Consider the following 16,748-nt stretch of genomic DNA (forward strand, 5'->3'; position numbering starts at 1 on the left):
ACAAAATACTTTTATTTTACATCAAAAATGTAATTATATTGTTCTTTTTAAGCTGCTTATAGACATAATCAACACTGTTTACTTTATCTTAATGAATCTTTTTCCCTTTCCGTAATTTGGTCTGAAACACAAATAAAACTTTTTTGTGAGTGTGTTCAGGGACGGCTTATAATTAATGAATGAATATGTACTGTTGAAGTTGTGTAAGACATAAAAAAGTGTAAAGATGTTCGTTCGTCTGTCTATAAAGTACTTGGATTTCTGTTACACCCTCTGACTGGACCAATTTAAAGTAACTTCTGCCCGATTGGGTTCTACAATTAAATTTTTGCTGTTGTGGTTTTAAACTATTTTTACAGGCCTTAATGTCTATGTGAATAAAGAAAATTTTTAAAGAAAATTTAGCAGACGAAAATCAAAAGCCACCCAGGGCTTTTTGTATGTCAATCATAAATAATAATGTTAATAAAAAGAAAAGCGATATTTAGCAAACAGCCGTGGGCGGTCAGAATCAGCTGAATGTTTATAATGAAAAAAATTTCTTTCTTTTTAGAAACGAAAGGATTCATCTTTCATGCACAAATTTTTTAAAATAAAAATAAATTCTTTGTAATTTTTAATTGAAACATTAAAACGACAATATCTAAAAGTAAAAATTTAAAAAAAATATTTTTTTAGATGTTGTTATTTTAGTATTTTTATATTTAATAACAAAATTTTATTTTTATTTTTAATTTAAATATTATATTCTAATTGTTAAAACTTTACATATTAATTTTGTAATCCTCCCATTTGAAAAGTGGTGGAATAGCAATAAAATTTAGCGCGGCAACAGTGCTAATTAGGCCCCTGGGCCCACTGCCTATTTTCGTCTTCCAGTTGCTTTGATTCCTCTTTTTTATTTTTTTCTCTATGATTAAACTAAAAGAGTAAAGTAATTTGCAGCTAGAACAACTATAAAGAAAAGAAAAAAAGCATAACAAAAATACGATGCAGACAATAAAATTATAAAGTAGGCCCGCTAAATTAACAAGAACAAAACCACTTACCTAGTAGGATAGCCGGCAAGACTGCAATAACATTGACAGCCATAAGATCACGTGATATAAATTTTGGCTTGAAGAGTCCAAAGTCGCCTTGGCATAGAATTGGTGCACAATGATTACTGCTCTTTAAGAACCCAATCGAGTTTTTTTTAGAAAATCTGGAAGTAATAATTTCCGCTTCGCAACCGATTAATATTAGCTGGATTAGACCCGTTTCTCAGCCATACTGAAAAATCATGTAAGTCATCATATTACAGATCATTTTAAACAAAAATAAAAATAAAAATTATAAAATTAAATTTAATCTTATAATTTTTTATTTTAATATCCGCGGAAAGCTTTCTATAATACGGTGCGATAAATAACTACTATCGTATTATAGACAGCTTTCCGTAGATATTAGATTTAAGAATTATAAGATTAATTCAATTTTTGTTTGCCCTAGGGGGCCGAAGGCACGGGCTAATAAAACTGTTGTTAATATTATGATTTTTGTTTTAATATTTGTAGAAAGGTGGCTATTATACGAAACAAAACATAATTTTTCAGTATGACTATGAAACAGTTCTAGCGCAGCGGATATCTATTGGATTACTGGAAAATAAATTTAAAAAATAACATGGTGCATAAGAAATCCGTGAAAAATTTCAATTTTACGATGCTTAAACTCAAATTTTAAATCAGATGTTTGATGAAATCTTATTTTTTACTGCTTTATCATTGATTTTTTAGTCCATAATGAACTTATTTGTTCTAAAAGATCTCCAAAACGGTTAGATTGTTGTGCACCTCTACCTTTGTACTTGAAGCCATGAAAGGAAGAATTAAGAATATCTGTGGTAAACGTGGCAATCATGCAACAAAAGAAAACCTGGGTAATAATTCAAACTTTTTAACAACATTTTATGCATAATTTTTGGGTTTTTTCGACTATCACAACGAGGACTAAACTAACTTTACTTTCTAACCTGAACTATCCTAAACCTAATATAGCTAAGATTCTATTCTGCAGAGAATAGGGGGACATTGAACTGTAAATCAAACTGGTACCCAAAGTTTTATAATCGCATTATCTTGTTCGGTCGTCCAAAACTTTGGGTACTGGTACTATTTTATGATTGGTTGGTTCCAAACTTTTTATCACTGATTTTTTATCTAAAGAAGGAGTATTTTTTATAACATCATTGGGGATGTATAATTTTGTCCGCCATTGTCTTATCCCTTTAGATTCTGCTATTCTATCAAAAGGAACAATCAAAGTACTTGTAATGCAATCTAATAAATAATTACTAAAGATATAATGTATAATAGTTCATAAATTTCTATATTGGTACAAAGCAAATCATAAAAGAAAATCAAATAGTGTAAGTCAGGTGTAGCCAGTCTAACCAACAATTTTACAAAAAAAAATCACGAAACCTTTTGGGGTATCTGGTGATATAGTTTGTTTTTGTTATGTAAGTGAAGAGGGGTGGGAAAGAAGGGGAGGAAAAGGGGAAAGAGGTTGTGGGGAATTTTCCTTTAGAGTTGTTTGTCAGAATATCATTCCCTTGTCTCTGAGTGTAAGTACATACTATTCTACATATACAAGTGTCACAATCAATTTCAAATAGTTGCAAATAAATAAAATAAAATGCTGCACTTAAAATATTGCTCAAATATTCACAACACAAAATTTACGATCCTTAGATTTGATTTATTGAAACAGAAACACTTCTTTTTTTGTGAGTCATACTTGTTAAAAAAGGAGCTTTTCTATAATTAGGGTCGGCCCGTCCGTCCGTACGTCCGTCCGTATCGGATAGCTTTTTTTTTTGTTAATTTAGGCATGTTAGAATTGTCCTATCGATTTCAAATTTTGCATGGTGATTCCTTTAATAGTTAGGTACGATTTAGAAAGCGTAGCAACTCTATAATCGTTACCAAAATGTCCGTACGTCCATTTTAAACATGTAGATTTTTTAAATTTTTAACAACAAATTTTTATGTGATCTAATCATCCGATTGATCTGATTTTTGGTATATTGATTCCTGGGATAACAAAGTATAATGTAACAAGCGAAGAAACTTTATAATCAAGTCTTAAAAATGTAAGTATGTCCATAAACATTATCCTGAATCGAGCAGTTTTTCAACAAATTTACTTACAATTTTGCTTTGACTCTTATGTATTTATATTCTGATTATTCAGTTCTGACACTATACAAGTGTTAATGTCCGTTTGTTCTACCGTTTCAGTGCTTCGTTTTTATGGATGTTGTCATACTTGTTATTTTAAGGATTAAACGCATAAAACAATTATTTAAAAAAATAATTTTCTGACATATATCTATAATACAAAGTAGAATGATGTGTGTCCATCTTTTGTCTGTCTGAAGCTTAAGATCTTGGAATATAGATAATGATCCTGTAGTGGATTTTAGACATTTCTTTAGGGGGGGGGGTGGGAAACCTTAATTCTCTCTCAAAAAGAATACCCCCCATTAAACAACAACAACATTGCAAAACAAGTAGGGTGAAGCCCCTAGTGCATTCTAAACGGCATATTTTAAAAGTTAAAACACAGACAAATTTATTCAGTCTAAAATATTTAAAGATTTATTTGAAGTCAATAAATAGTCGAAAAGATTCCTTAATTCTGTTTGTAAAAATTTGCCTCAACTATTCTATTCTTCAATTTTATTATAAACGTTTCTTTCTGAGCGTATTGTGACGTCAATAGTTTGTAAAATAGTGAAATAAAGTGATATTAATTGTTTCACAAAATTGTTCAGCATTCCTTTCGCATAATGTCTTGTTTTTAGTAACAAAGCTACTTTATAATTTACTTTGTCCGTATCGCTGTGGGAAAAATGGGATTTACTCAGCTGCTATTAAAGCTAAACCTCTGATTTTTCGTTTCTATATTTCAATCATTAAAGAGTATAGTAAACATTTGTGGCAGCTTTTTTTCTTTTTACTGATTTCCAAATATTTTTTGTCCAATTTTAAAATTTTTAAAAACCACTGAACTTGATAATTATCTTTGTCTAATTCTATTTCAATGATTACTTTTATTTTCCAATTATAGATTGTTCATACTATAAATGTTAACACGCAGTTTTCGTAATCGCTATTTTGTACCATTAAAACATTGTGGAAGTTATTATACACCAAATTAAATATCTATCTATCTATTTGCTTCAAGTTGAGTGCAATTCCTTAATTTAACGACTATAAATATTTGATGAGACAATTATAAATCAAAAAATACAATTTCCATATGGGCGAAATAGAAAAAAACATAATTCTAAAAGATAGAATTATTAAAACCAGTTATTAATGAAAATTTCAGACAAACTTAGGGTTCGATTATGAACATCTCATTTTTAGTACTTATTTCAAGTTTTACACATGTAAAAAGATGTTTTTATACAAATCAAAGAGATTTTTAACTTTTAGAAGTAGATTCTTCGTAAGAATCCTCAGATATTATTCGATACGTTCCTCCATGGTTAAGGGGTCAAGTTAATAAAAAAGGGGGCGTTATCGTTATATTATCCAGCTAAGGGAAATACTTCATTAGGGTATGTTAGAATCTCTCGTATTTTTCTATATTCATTATATTAGTGTTTTTTTGCCCTTGAACAATTGAAAATTGAGTACATTATAGGACTTCTAGGCATCTGTCACCTTACTGACATACAGAGTCAAACCATAGGATAACCTCGCTCCTGGCAATAAAGGAAGGACATAAAAACAAGGTTTAGGAATTATTAAGTAATTAAACAATCATTAACCCATGAAAATTTAATGAAACCTTTAATTAATATTTTACAAACTGTTCAACTTAGGTAATTGTTTAACTACATAGGTAAAAACTTTTCAGCATGGCTTTGTTAATATCCGCTGGATTAGAACCAGTTCTTAGATCCTGCATTATAGACAATTGTAAAATATCATAACAATAATAACAGTTTTGTTAGCCCAGGACTTCAGCACCTCGGTGCTAACAAAATTCCTTTTAATCCTATAATTTTTCATTTTGATATCCGTGGAAAGCTGTCTATAATACGATGCGAAAAATAACTATTAACAAAGCTCATCATATTATGTAAAGTAGTTAACTTTTTGGTCTGTAGCGAATTTTGGGGAAGGGTATCTTCTACACACTCCCATTAAAAACGATCTCCCACAAAAAAAAATTTACTTTTTCTTTTAAAACTCAGATTGAAAATGGGGTTGGGGTAAACTTTTTCCCATAGAGGCTACTTGGGGCGTACCAGCTAGTCTACTATACGGAGATAGAAGGACGTGCACACGTATCCTAATTGTAGAGTTTCTACTTAGAGCTGCAAAAGGTAAAATAAAATGATCAAAACGTTCTGTATATATATTAATGTTTACAAAAACACAGCCGTCATTTATAAATAGAAACCTTGTTTAATGTTCATTTAATGTCAGTTGTCTGTCTGAGTGTTTGTCTGTACATCTGTCATTTGTATATTTTGTCAACTTCAAAGACATGGAAACATTGATATGAATTCTGAATAATGATAGTTACAACTTTAATAGCGCAACAATTCTACAATATGGTCTGTCTGTGTGTAATACCTTTCTTTTTTTAATGAAAATAGTATATATCCTTTGAAGTTAGCTTTTTTATAATTATGTTATGTACGTTTTTCTGTCCATACGTCCGTACTTAACGGATAGCTCTTATCAAGGCATGTTAGAATTATCCTATCTATGTCAAACTTTCGTACAGACAATGCTTCGGTTTTATGAATGTCGTTTATCAACAAATATCTAATGAATATGCCATTACTTACAATAGCTAACATCTTAAAAACTTAGAAATGTATATCTTACAGTATAACTGTATTTTTAAAAATCTAGTTTTAGCTTGTTATTGCTGCGCTACTCTTAGACATAATTATCCTTTGTACATATTTTGTGATGTATTTATAAATTATCAAACAAATGCTATCATAACACATAAATCGTCTCTTTGAGATAAGCAAAAGATCAAATATTTTATATTCGTGCAAAATGTTTTTATATAATTTATCAAACACTTTGCTTAGTTCAAAGTGATTGAAATATACACAATTTTCTCAATGTAAAATCAGCCTTAAAAATTAGACTATAAAAGTTTTAAAGATTTTTAATCAATATAATAGATTTGAAATCTGCATAAAATTTTAAGGATTTTTTATAAAATTAGTTTTTTTATAAAATTCTTTATTTAAAGGCGCAAATACAAATTAAGTTAAATAATTTTGAGATCTGTGATTTGTGGATTGAAAACTATCTGCGCTCTGATTGGAGAAGCTTAAGTGACGTACATCATTCAACCAATAAGAGCGTAAGTAGTTTCCAATCCAGCTATCCTATTGGTCAAAATTTATTAACTTAAATCGAATTTGCGCCTTTAAATAAAGAATTATATAAAAAACGAATTTTATAAAAAAAATCCTTAAAATTTTATGCAGATTTCAAATCTATTATATTGATTAAAAATCTTTAAAACTTTTATAGTCTATTAAAAATACCTAAACAGTAAGTTTTCGATATAGAATACGTGGATATATTGATAGGGGAAAATTGCCTTTTTTTAGTTTACTAATATGGGGATCATCTATTGGTCAGACCATAACCATTAATCCAGCAGGAGGATAGGGGATGCGGTAAAGGGGGTGAATGGGGGGGGGGGGTAAATTTATTTTAGCCAGTACATAAAAATCTGGTGCACCATCCATGTACTTATTTATCGATTAAGTTTTTAAATATTTATCTAACTACATTAGACCTATTCATAAACTCCTATTTGGTTTGTTTAGAATTTGAATGACTTTAAATTAGGCCAAATAGGTAGAATCCCGTTAATTTCAAGATATTTCAAACCCCATCCCCCCTTCTAACTAATTGTTATAAAAAAAGTATCTTTCACCATGTAAATATTTTTTCAACACTTATCAAAAAACCCAACCAAGAAATGTCAAATTAAGAAGATGATTAAAGTCCCTCCACAGATTATGACGTCATACGATAGAAGAGCCAATTAGAGGCCAGTATACACTGTAACTGACCAATTGCAATGGTAAAATTTATGCTGTTCTCTCATTGGTTATTCTATCATATGACGTCATAATCTGTAGAGGGACTTTAATCATCTTCTCAAATTTATGAAAGTTGGATTTGTTTTATTGGTTTGCGTGGATATGTTTAGATTCAGAACCCGAAGCGACACCAAGCCCTCTAAAGGTAATGTATTATTGGTTCTTTAAAAGCAAAATAGGTTATTTTGCCCATAAATTTAACTAATTAACTAAAAACTTTTTTATTTAGGCGGCTTTAACTCTCTAATATAAAAGTTTTTTTCGCCATTAATTTAAATAGTAAAATTTGGCTCTACAGACAAAATTCTAAATTAGAAAAGTTGGGGCAATTTCCAGAGAGAGAGAAGACAATGAGTTGTTTATTACGCTGGTCCCCAAAGTTTTATAAAACGTTTTCTTTTCCGTTGGATTACCAATTTTGGGGACTTAGGTAAATTTTAATTGGTAGATTCTTTAAGTGTTCAAACGTATCAACTACTAATTTTAATCTACAGAAGAGGTAATATGGTTATCATCATTGGGGATGTACATTAATTTATCGGCCATTGTCTTATCCCTGGGCAATTTCAGATAGAAAACTAATCTTTGCAAGTTTATTCATTTCTCAAAATGACTTTGGGTAAAATGTTTGTAACAAGGATGACATCATTCATAAATGCAAAGATCTAAATTTAAATAGTAGATAAACGCATATTAACACACGTAGAGTGTCAGATTTTATTTTAATTTTTTTTTGAAATTGTATGCGTAATTGCGTAAATACAAGATACTGTTCAAGGGCATATTTATATATTGAGGACTTGATTACAAAGATTATAAAAATTATGTCAACAAGGTTAAAAACTAGTAGCAAAACATGTTTTTTACAAATTTACGGACTTTTGGTACGATTATGGAGTTACTATGAATTTTAAATTGCTCATCTGTTAAAAAGAAGCATCACGAAAAATGTAAAATTATCCGTTATGTGCAGACATACAGACGAAGGTACAGATCCAAATTAAAGAAAAGCTTCACTTTTAAAAAGTTGTAGAAGATAAGATAAAAACTAAGTGCAACTTATAATGAATAACTTTTTTCTAATACTTCACAAATAAGGTTTATTCATTATTTTTCTCACCATGATATAGGTTTTTAAAAAAATTTAGGTGATCATAATCTTTATCAAAGCAAAACCTTTCTATAATTAGGGTGGGTCGGGCCGTATGTACGTCTGTAACGGATAGCTGTTTTAGTAAATTTATGCAATTTGTCCTAGCGATTTCAAATATGTTTAGAATTTATATTATGCTTTGTGAACTATACAAATTTTAATGTTCGTTTGTCCTACCGTTTCAGAGCTCCGTTTTTATGGATGTTGTCATCCTTGTTTTTGTATATATTTGTATTTATCATTCTTATAGAGAAAAAAATTGTTTTTCAAAGATATAAATTAAATTGAAAACATAATATTTCTTCTATTCTCTTTCTTGCTAAACAAGGATGACAACACACACAAAAGCGAGGCTCTGAAGTGATAGGGCAAACGAACAATAACTTTTATAGAGTGTAAGAACAATAATTTGTCTAAACAAAATTGTACATAAATTTGTTGTAAAATTGCGTTAAGACAGAGGATAAACTTTCACTTTTAGGATCTGTTTATAGAAGTACCTCGCTTATATTATTTTACCTTTTCGTTTCAGGAATCACCATTATAAAATCAGTTGAATAGGATAATTATTTCATTCAAAATTTTGTTCCCAAGAAGTTAAAAATCATCTTGTTCTAAGTGGACGTACGGACTTTCTGGTAACGATTATGGAGTTGCTGCGCTTCCAAAATGTTTTATTTTGAAGAGTTTTGATTAGAATTTCTACTTTTGAAAAGTAAATCATTTGTGTGTGCATTTTTATAAAACATCGTTTTAGATAGGGATGAAGGATTTATAGCAACAACTAGAACAATTATGTTCAAAGTTACCGCAGAAAAACAACATAATTTCAGTTTTTGGATGGTATTGTCAACCAATTCAAATAATGCCATAATTATTAAGTAACGTTTAAAAAAAATTTAAGAAATATTTGTTTTAATTTTTTAAAGTTTTGAGATCCACTCACAAACTATAATATTACAGTTTTTGTTAACATTAATAATAAAAAACAATCAAAGTTATAACAAGGATGACAACATCCATAAAAGCGAAGCACTGAAATGGTAGGACAAACGGACATTTACACTTGTATAGTGTCAGAACTGAATAATCATAATATAAATGTGTAAGAGTCAAAGCAAAATTGTAGGTAAATTTGTTGAAAAACTGCTTGATTCAGGATAATGATTATGGACATACTTACATTTTTAGGACTTGATTATAGAGTTGCTTCGCTTATTACATTATACTTTGTTGTCCCAGGAATCTATATACCAAAAATCAGATTAATCGGATGATTAGATCACATAAAAATTTGTTATTAAAAAAGTAAAAAAATCAACATGTTTAAAATGGACGTACGGACATTTTGTTGATGATTATAGAGTTGCTACGGTTTCTAAATCGTACCTAACTATTAATGGAATCACCATGCAAAATTTGAAATCTATACGACAATTCTAACATGCCTAAATTAACAAAAAAAGCTATCCGTTACGGACGGACCGACCCTAATTATAGAAAAGCTTCGCTTTTAAAAATGGATGTAGAATGTAAGTGGATATTATGACAGGGAAATTTTTCGTCAATTTAGGTTGCTAATATGGACATCTTATTGGTCAGTTGGTTCATCCAGTAGGAGGGGAGGGAATGGGGTAAAATTAAGTGTTCCTTCTTTTAGCTAGTTACAAGTTTCTCATTATCATAGTACATGATAATCTGATGTAAGATCCAATTATAATAAAAACATTTTTATATAGAAGCTGCACAATTGAGAATTATTTTCTAGTTATTACTAGTTGAACATAAGAGTCTTTTTTATGTTTTAATACTAAAACTATTCTTATACTCTTTTTGTCTTAAATCTAAATAGTTTACTTCTGAAAGAAAATTTAATTGTATCAGAAACTAATGTCTGTTAAAAAAAAATTGTAAATTGTGCTTTTAAGAGAAGATATTACAGAGGGGAGTAGATCATCCACCATAAGGCTGCAGGTGCAACTGCTTGTTAACTGTATTATGTTTGATATCATTAATCTATAATACAAAGTAGAACGATGTCTGTCCGTCTGAAGCTTAAGATCTCAGTAACCACTGAACCGATTGGGCTCTACTCTTCAGGAAATATACCTACTGGTCCTGTGATGGTTTTAAGCTATTTTCTTGGGGGGTGGGACACCCCCAACCCCCCCCAAAAAAATGAAAATACCCCCCCCAAAAAAAATTTTTTTTTTTCTTTTTAAATCTAAAATACGAAAAATTAAGTTGATCAAACCTCTTGGGGCAAAGCCCCTAGAGGCTAGGGGCGAAGCCGCTAGTCTATTATATAAAGTAATAAGCTTTTTTGTCTAAAGCTCAAGTTCTCAATAACTGGTGAATAGATTTGATTTACTGTATACTAGGTAAGCTTCACATAGGTCCCTTGATAATTTTAGGCTATTTTATTTTCAGATTTAAGTATTTTCTGGCTCCTTTCTGCCCCTTTGAACAAAGAGCCCCTATATGCCTGTTGGAGGTTTAGTGTTTGATATTATTATTTTAGAATTTCTATTTTATATTCCCTATTTCTTTAAATACTCAAAATAAACAGACAAATAATACTATCTACAGTTTAAATTTTAAGACAAAATAGTAAAATGATTTAAACTTAAATGCAAAATTTACTTCAAAATTTAGAATATTCCAGTTTGCACACACAGTATGAAAACTATTTATGAGGCCAGCACCAGAAAAGGGCAAAAGATTGAAGAAAAAAATGGAGAAAAATTTTAAAAAAGATAAAAAGGAAAAAGATGATATTTTCATTTATTCTTCAGGACTCGAAGAGAATATTATTAAAAGAGAAACTATACAACTTAAGTTTGTCTGTTGGTCAATTAAAATTTGATTCATTTTTTTTAAAATAAGTATTTCAATATGTGACATTTCAAAAACATGCCTTTTTAGACTTAGTTTTTTGTGTAGTTTTATTTTGATTTCATAAAATGTACTGTTACAAAAGGTCTAAATTAAAAAAAATTATAATAATCTTAACTTATATGCAGAGATCTAAAGCGATAAGACAATGGCCAATAAATTAATGTACATCCCCAATTATGATATACAAACGACCCCATCTGTAGATTACAATTAGTGTTGAAAATATTTGGACATTCAACTATATGAACCAAACAATCAAATTTTAAAAAATGTCCCAAAAGTTATTAAGCCGATAAATAAGAAAACGTTATTATATAACTTTGGGGACTAGTGTAATTAACAGCCCAAAATCCCCGATCTCCCTGTCTAATATGACTAAAATAAAGTTTGAACTTTATGATTGTTCCTTGAGAAGTATCTGAGCAAACATATTCTGTGCTAAATTGAAAAAGTAAAACATAAATAGAAATGGACAAGATTATTAATTTCCATAGGAAGAGAAACAAATCAATTTCAACAAGAGCTGGATCTTTAAATCATTTTAGTGGTGAGCCAAATCGGGGTGAGCCAACTTTCCACTAATGAGAGCACAGCATTTTACGAAATGCCGCGCTGTGATTGGGTAAAATTCGGGGCAACTCGATTTGGCGCACCATTGAAATGATTTAAAGATCCAGCTCAGAAATAGAAATAGACAAGATTATTAATTTCCAAAGGCAGAGAAACAAGTCAAATTCAACAAGAACTTCAATAATCCTGAAAAGTAACAGGTCTGTCTGTCTGTCTGTACCGTAGGATCTCGCTAAAGGCTTGACAGATATAGCTATCCACCACCCACCCAAGATAAATTCCAAAATAAAAGCCAGCTGGGCGGTGCCACTATAGGGTGAAGAAACGTTTTCTTTTTAAAGCTACAATCTAAAGGTGAGGGTTGACTTCTCCCTCATCCCCCACCTTCGGGGCCCCTAGGGGTGTAGCCGCTAGTTGAATAAAAGAATATATTCCAATTGTAAGAATGAATAGCTTCAATTCTAAATTGTATCTTCAAATTTTGTACTTTTTGAATCGCTGTACATTTTATATACGAAAAGAATTTATGTTTTTTTTAAGTTTTATATATTGCGTATATTTTAAGATTGATGGTTGTCGGCTAGAAACAATGTAAAACGAAGATAAGTATTCTAAAAAAATATTTTATAAGATTAGGACACAGTTTAAGTGAATGATTATATACTACAGACCCTTTAATTTCATGAGCTTTATCTAAAAGTTCTAACTGTAGTCCGTCTTAATGAATAGTAGGTTTTCCTTACTTTGATATTTTGGTTTTACATGCGTCTGACATAGCAGCAATAGGCATGAATTTCAGCATATGGCCTTAAAATAAAAAAATAAATTTCTTCAGAATCTTAATCCATATCCATTGTTCAGTGAAAAGGTGGGTCTATTCCTTGAAAAATTATGGTGTGCCTCACTTGGTATACTCATTCTATTTCTAATGGATATTGTTCTTCTACTTTTTTGTGGATCTACTGCAGTTCACGGTAAAATATTGCTGGTAAGCAATGTTTCCAAAAATCTATGAATTTTAAAGGCTGCTAGCTGCCAAACGGCATAAGAAGGCCTACAAATAATCTGGAATAGCCAAGATCCAATTATGCACAGGGAAAGCTTTACTGAAGGAAAAACGCGTAAAATAGGTCTTTTTCGCGCATTTCTCTGCACTACGAGATAAATATGCATTATTGATTTATGGCTATTCCAGATTATTTGTAGGCCTTCTTGTGCCACTTAAAACAGTGTGCGGACATGATCTGTACGTTCAGCCGTTTGGCAGCTAGCAGCCTTTAAAATTCATAGATTTTTGGAAATATTCGTTACCAGCAATATTTTAACGTGAACTGCAGTAGATCCCTTTTTTTAACTTCTGAGCTTTTGATTGATTGTTTGCAAATTGTGTAAATTGTACATTTTGTTTGAACGATTTCATGAAAGTTGAAATTATAATATTAAAATAAATAAATAATTATGGTGTATGAATATGAGTGGTTTCCCTCAAAGGGCCTAGACGAGCATAGAAACTACTCCTTATGTTGGGTACAGGATTGCCCAGCAGGGTTAGAGCCATAAATAATAGAATGTTAAAATGTCAAATGGAAATTGAGGATTTTTGGGTAACATTAAACTAAAGATATGTAGATATTAATAAAGAAGAAATACGTATACAGTATATAAAAGACTTTCTCATTAAATAATTTAAGGTGAAATTTTTTTATCAATTGTATTATGCTAATATCATAGAGCTTCTACGTTACAAAATTAAATTTCAATGGATAAATGTCAATCTTATAATGATAGTTATTGTCATCAAACCACTAGTTTTACTCACCCCCATATACACTCTATAAATATTGTTGTTGTTAAAAAGTTTTCCTGAAATGAAAGTTTGTTCTTCCAGAATGAGGAGACCTCCTCCATGGCAAACAAGAGACCGCCGACGGGAGCACCAAACGCGGAAGCTATGCCCGCAGCCGCGCCCGCCGAAATAAAATTTCGGCGATCCTCCGAATTGCGGAAGCGGGCAAAAAACGGCAGGGTGCACTCGAACGTGGCTGACTTGAACTGCGACATACCCGCTGCCACCAGGCTGCCCAGATGGATCATAGGTCCCTCGTAGCCGACGGGCATGCCGCAGCCGACGGCAAACGCACACGATAAAAATTTAACAATAAGTGTCTGCATTTTGAAAATGTCCTTGATCCGGGTCCCGTTCAGGAAGCCGATGATTTCTGGGATGCCTGAGCCGGCAGCCGCCGGCTGGTAGAGCACCAGCATGGAGCTGGAGACCAGGAAAATGAGGGAGTAGCCCACTGTGTGCATGTACGCACTTGAGAATAAATCCAGTTACACTCATACAGTTTTTAAGTTATTAAAAACAACAAATGCTTTCGAAAATAGATAAAAGCATTATAATTTTACTACGAATTACAATTTCAAGTCAAAATATGAAACAAAAAGGAGCAATTTTCAAAAAAAATAAAAAAAGATGATTTTACCGGATGTTAATAAATTTAGTTACAATTGAAGAATATATTCATATTCAATTCTAATATAAATGATAAAATAAATACTTAGTAGATAATATTATTGTATGAGCCAACTGAATAACCTGTAATAATCTCCTTTTGAGATGAAATGCTGTGTTAAATGCCATTTACACTCTGCTATGATATCAATAATTTGGTGTAGTAAGAATCCAAGTATGCCCACAGAAAAGCCAATGATGGCCATCATCAGCCAGCGGTCCCAGTCCAACCTGCAAGCACGCGACACTCGGCCATATTTAGGATTCTTATTTTCATGTCTCACAATTTTAAAGGAAAATTTAGTGTTTAAATTGCTTCGAAAAATCACTTTAGAAAATTTAAGATGTCTTTCTGACTTTACTCTGTCCGTCATTACGAATACTAAAATTTCGTTCAGCGCTGATTCGAACGGTTCTGCCTGACAGGCAATATAATTGCTGTTAATTACATGGTTTTAAGCTATTTTGTGAAATATAACTTCTAACCTTTAAAAATGGACTATGAATTTAAATGTTATCATTAAACCATTGAGGAAGGGGAAATATAACTAGATCATAATAGACCCCAAAGATTTTTAAAAACTTTCTCATAAGATGACTGAGATACGTTAGGAACTTTTCTTAAATATATTAGGTTTCACGGGTATACTCCCTTTTGTGGCAGCGCCCCGTTTCTTCGTATTTTCAAAGTAGTTTTTCTCCTATTATTAGACCCTGCAGGTAGCCCTAACCCTGCGGGCAAACAACTAACCCATTATAACCTAACCTAATATAACCTATCAAAAGCTATTTTGAAAATACGACGAAACGCCCCTTAAGAGGCGTTGCCACCAAAGGGACTATACCCGGTTTTACAATCCATTCTTTTCCACCAATTATTTTCATCTACTTAAAAATGTACATAATTTTTCATCTATTGTCCTATTCCTTACGATCTCTGATATAAGGTGCACCTGTCGAAATACAAAGGTCAAAAACCAGGATTGCTTAAACAGAATCTGAAGTGATAAATCTCGAGTTAACCGAGGTGTAGGAAATCCTACAATAGTCTGTAACGGATCTTTGCCATAAAGGAGATACTTACAGGAATGAGGACAGGCTGATATGTTCAAATTTTTAAAGGATTTTTAGAATTGCTTATGTGTATATTAAAATATTTTTAGAAACAAACCCAAATTGCCAAAAAAAAATAAAGGGAAAAATGTAAAATATAATTGAAGTAGATGTTTTTTATAGAAACAAATCAGACTAGGGGCGAAGCTTTTAGACTAGAAAGGATTAAATCGGAGTCTTAAAAAAGTTAAAAACAAATATATTTGAAATAGTTAGATTTAATAATAGAAATCACGAAACTTGAATTTAATGTTATGTTTTTTGGCTATTTTGGTTACCCCTTCATCCCAAGCAGACGTTCCATTCACCCAAAACCAAATAAATACTCGGTGATAAGGTACATTTTAGTTTGACTATAGATACAGTGTTAGATCGGACGAGAACCGGTGCTTTCAACATGGTATGGCTGTAGACAATATACAGTGTTAGATACCTACTATTGCATTGGCTTGCTGACTTAAAACAATATTTTACGATATTACAATAAAATTATTGGTTAAAACATTTGGATACAACTAGTTTTGAAGTTTCCAATCAAATTCAAAATTAAGCAAAAGTACTCAAGGTGTTTAGGCCAACGAATTATATGGTTATACAACTTAAGGCACCAGGGTAATTAACAGCCAATTACTTCTTCCCCGTCTGCATGAATTGTACTTGCTTATTGTTCATTAAGTTCGTATTAAAGATATAATTCCTTTAGGGGCTTTAATTGTAAATGATATTGGGCTGTGCCTGTAATCATAAACCTAAGATTAGAATCAAACCCAAAACTTGCCTGATATTTAATGACACACTCTCCCTGGAATAAATATCTGAGATCGGTTTTTGAAACAAGAATGCCTCGTTTTTTCAACATTTTTTAGACCTGTCGTCTTTGGTCAATCAATCATTATTATGAAAAGGCCCTGTAGGATTTAAACAGAGTATACAACTATTTATATAATTATTTCACTTTTGTTGGTATGTCTTTCATAGAAGGAAAATAAATAATCTTAAATCCATTTTTGCTGTATATTAATTAATGCCTCTTTTTTAGAGCTTTAGTAGACATTATACAAATGGCTAAAATAATAATTTTAAAAGTTGGAATTCCTAACTTGTATACTCTGTTTAAATCCTCCAGGGCCTTTTCATAATAATGATTGATTGAACGAAGACGACAGGTCTAAAAATGTCGAAAAAACGCGGCATTCTATTTTCAAAAACCGATCTCTGCTGAAATATTTTTGGAACAAAACCTAATGACAGATAGTCGCCCATTTTTTTTCAAGGAAAAATGTAGTTTAATTCAGGGAGGATAGGGGTGCTAAAATTAATCTACACAACTTTTTCCCGCTGATAACTATCTA

General features: G+C 31.1%; 1 protein-coding gene across 2 annotated transcripts in view; it reads right to left on the reverse strand.

Moving 5' to 3' along the window:
- The window catches only part of LOC145313128 (chloride channel protein C-like), a 115,966-nt gene that overhangs the window by 97,256 nt on the left and 1,962 nt on the right, over positions 1-16,748 (reverse strand). The window contains exons 3-6 of one of the 2 annotated variants that reach the window (XM_080152401.1): positions 14,368-14,514; positions 13,631-14,085; positions 1,842-1,916; positions 1,050-1,136 (exon numbers count right to left, since the gene is read on the reverse strand). In XM_080152401.1, the coding sequence (XP_080008527.1) occupies positions 1,050-1,136; positions 1,842-1,916; positions 13,631-14,085; positions 14,368-14,514 (764 nt within the window). Of the gene's footprint in view, positions 1-1,049; positions 1,142-1,840; positions 1,917-13,630; positions 14,086-14,367; positions 14,515-16,748 lie in introns of both variants that reach the window. The other variant, XM_080152400.1, reaches the window with a different exon arrangement.

This window comes from Acartia tonsa, chromosome 3, assembly GCF_053477335.1.
Source record: "Acartia tonsa isolate MP-2025a chromosome 3, ASM5347733v1, whole genome shotgun sequence".
NCBI classification, from domain to species: Eukaryota; Metazoa; Arthropoda; class Copepoda; order Calanoida; family Acartiidae; genus Acartia; species Acartia tonsa.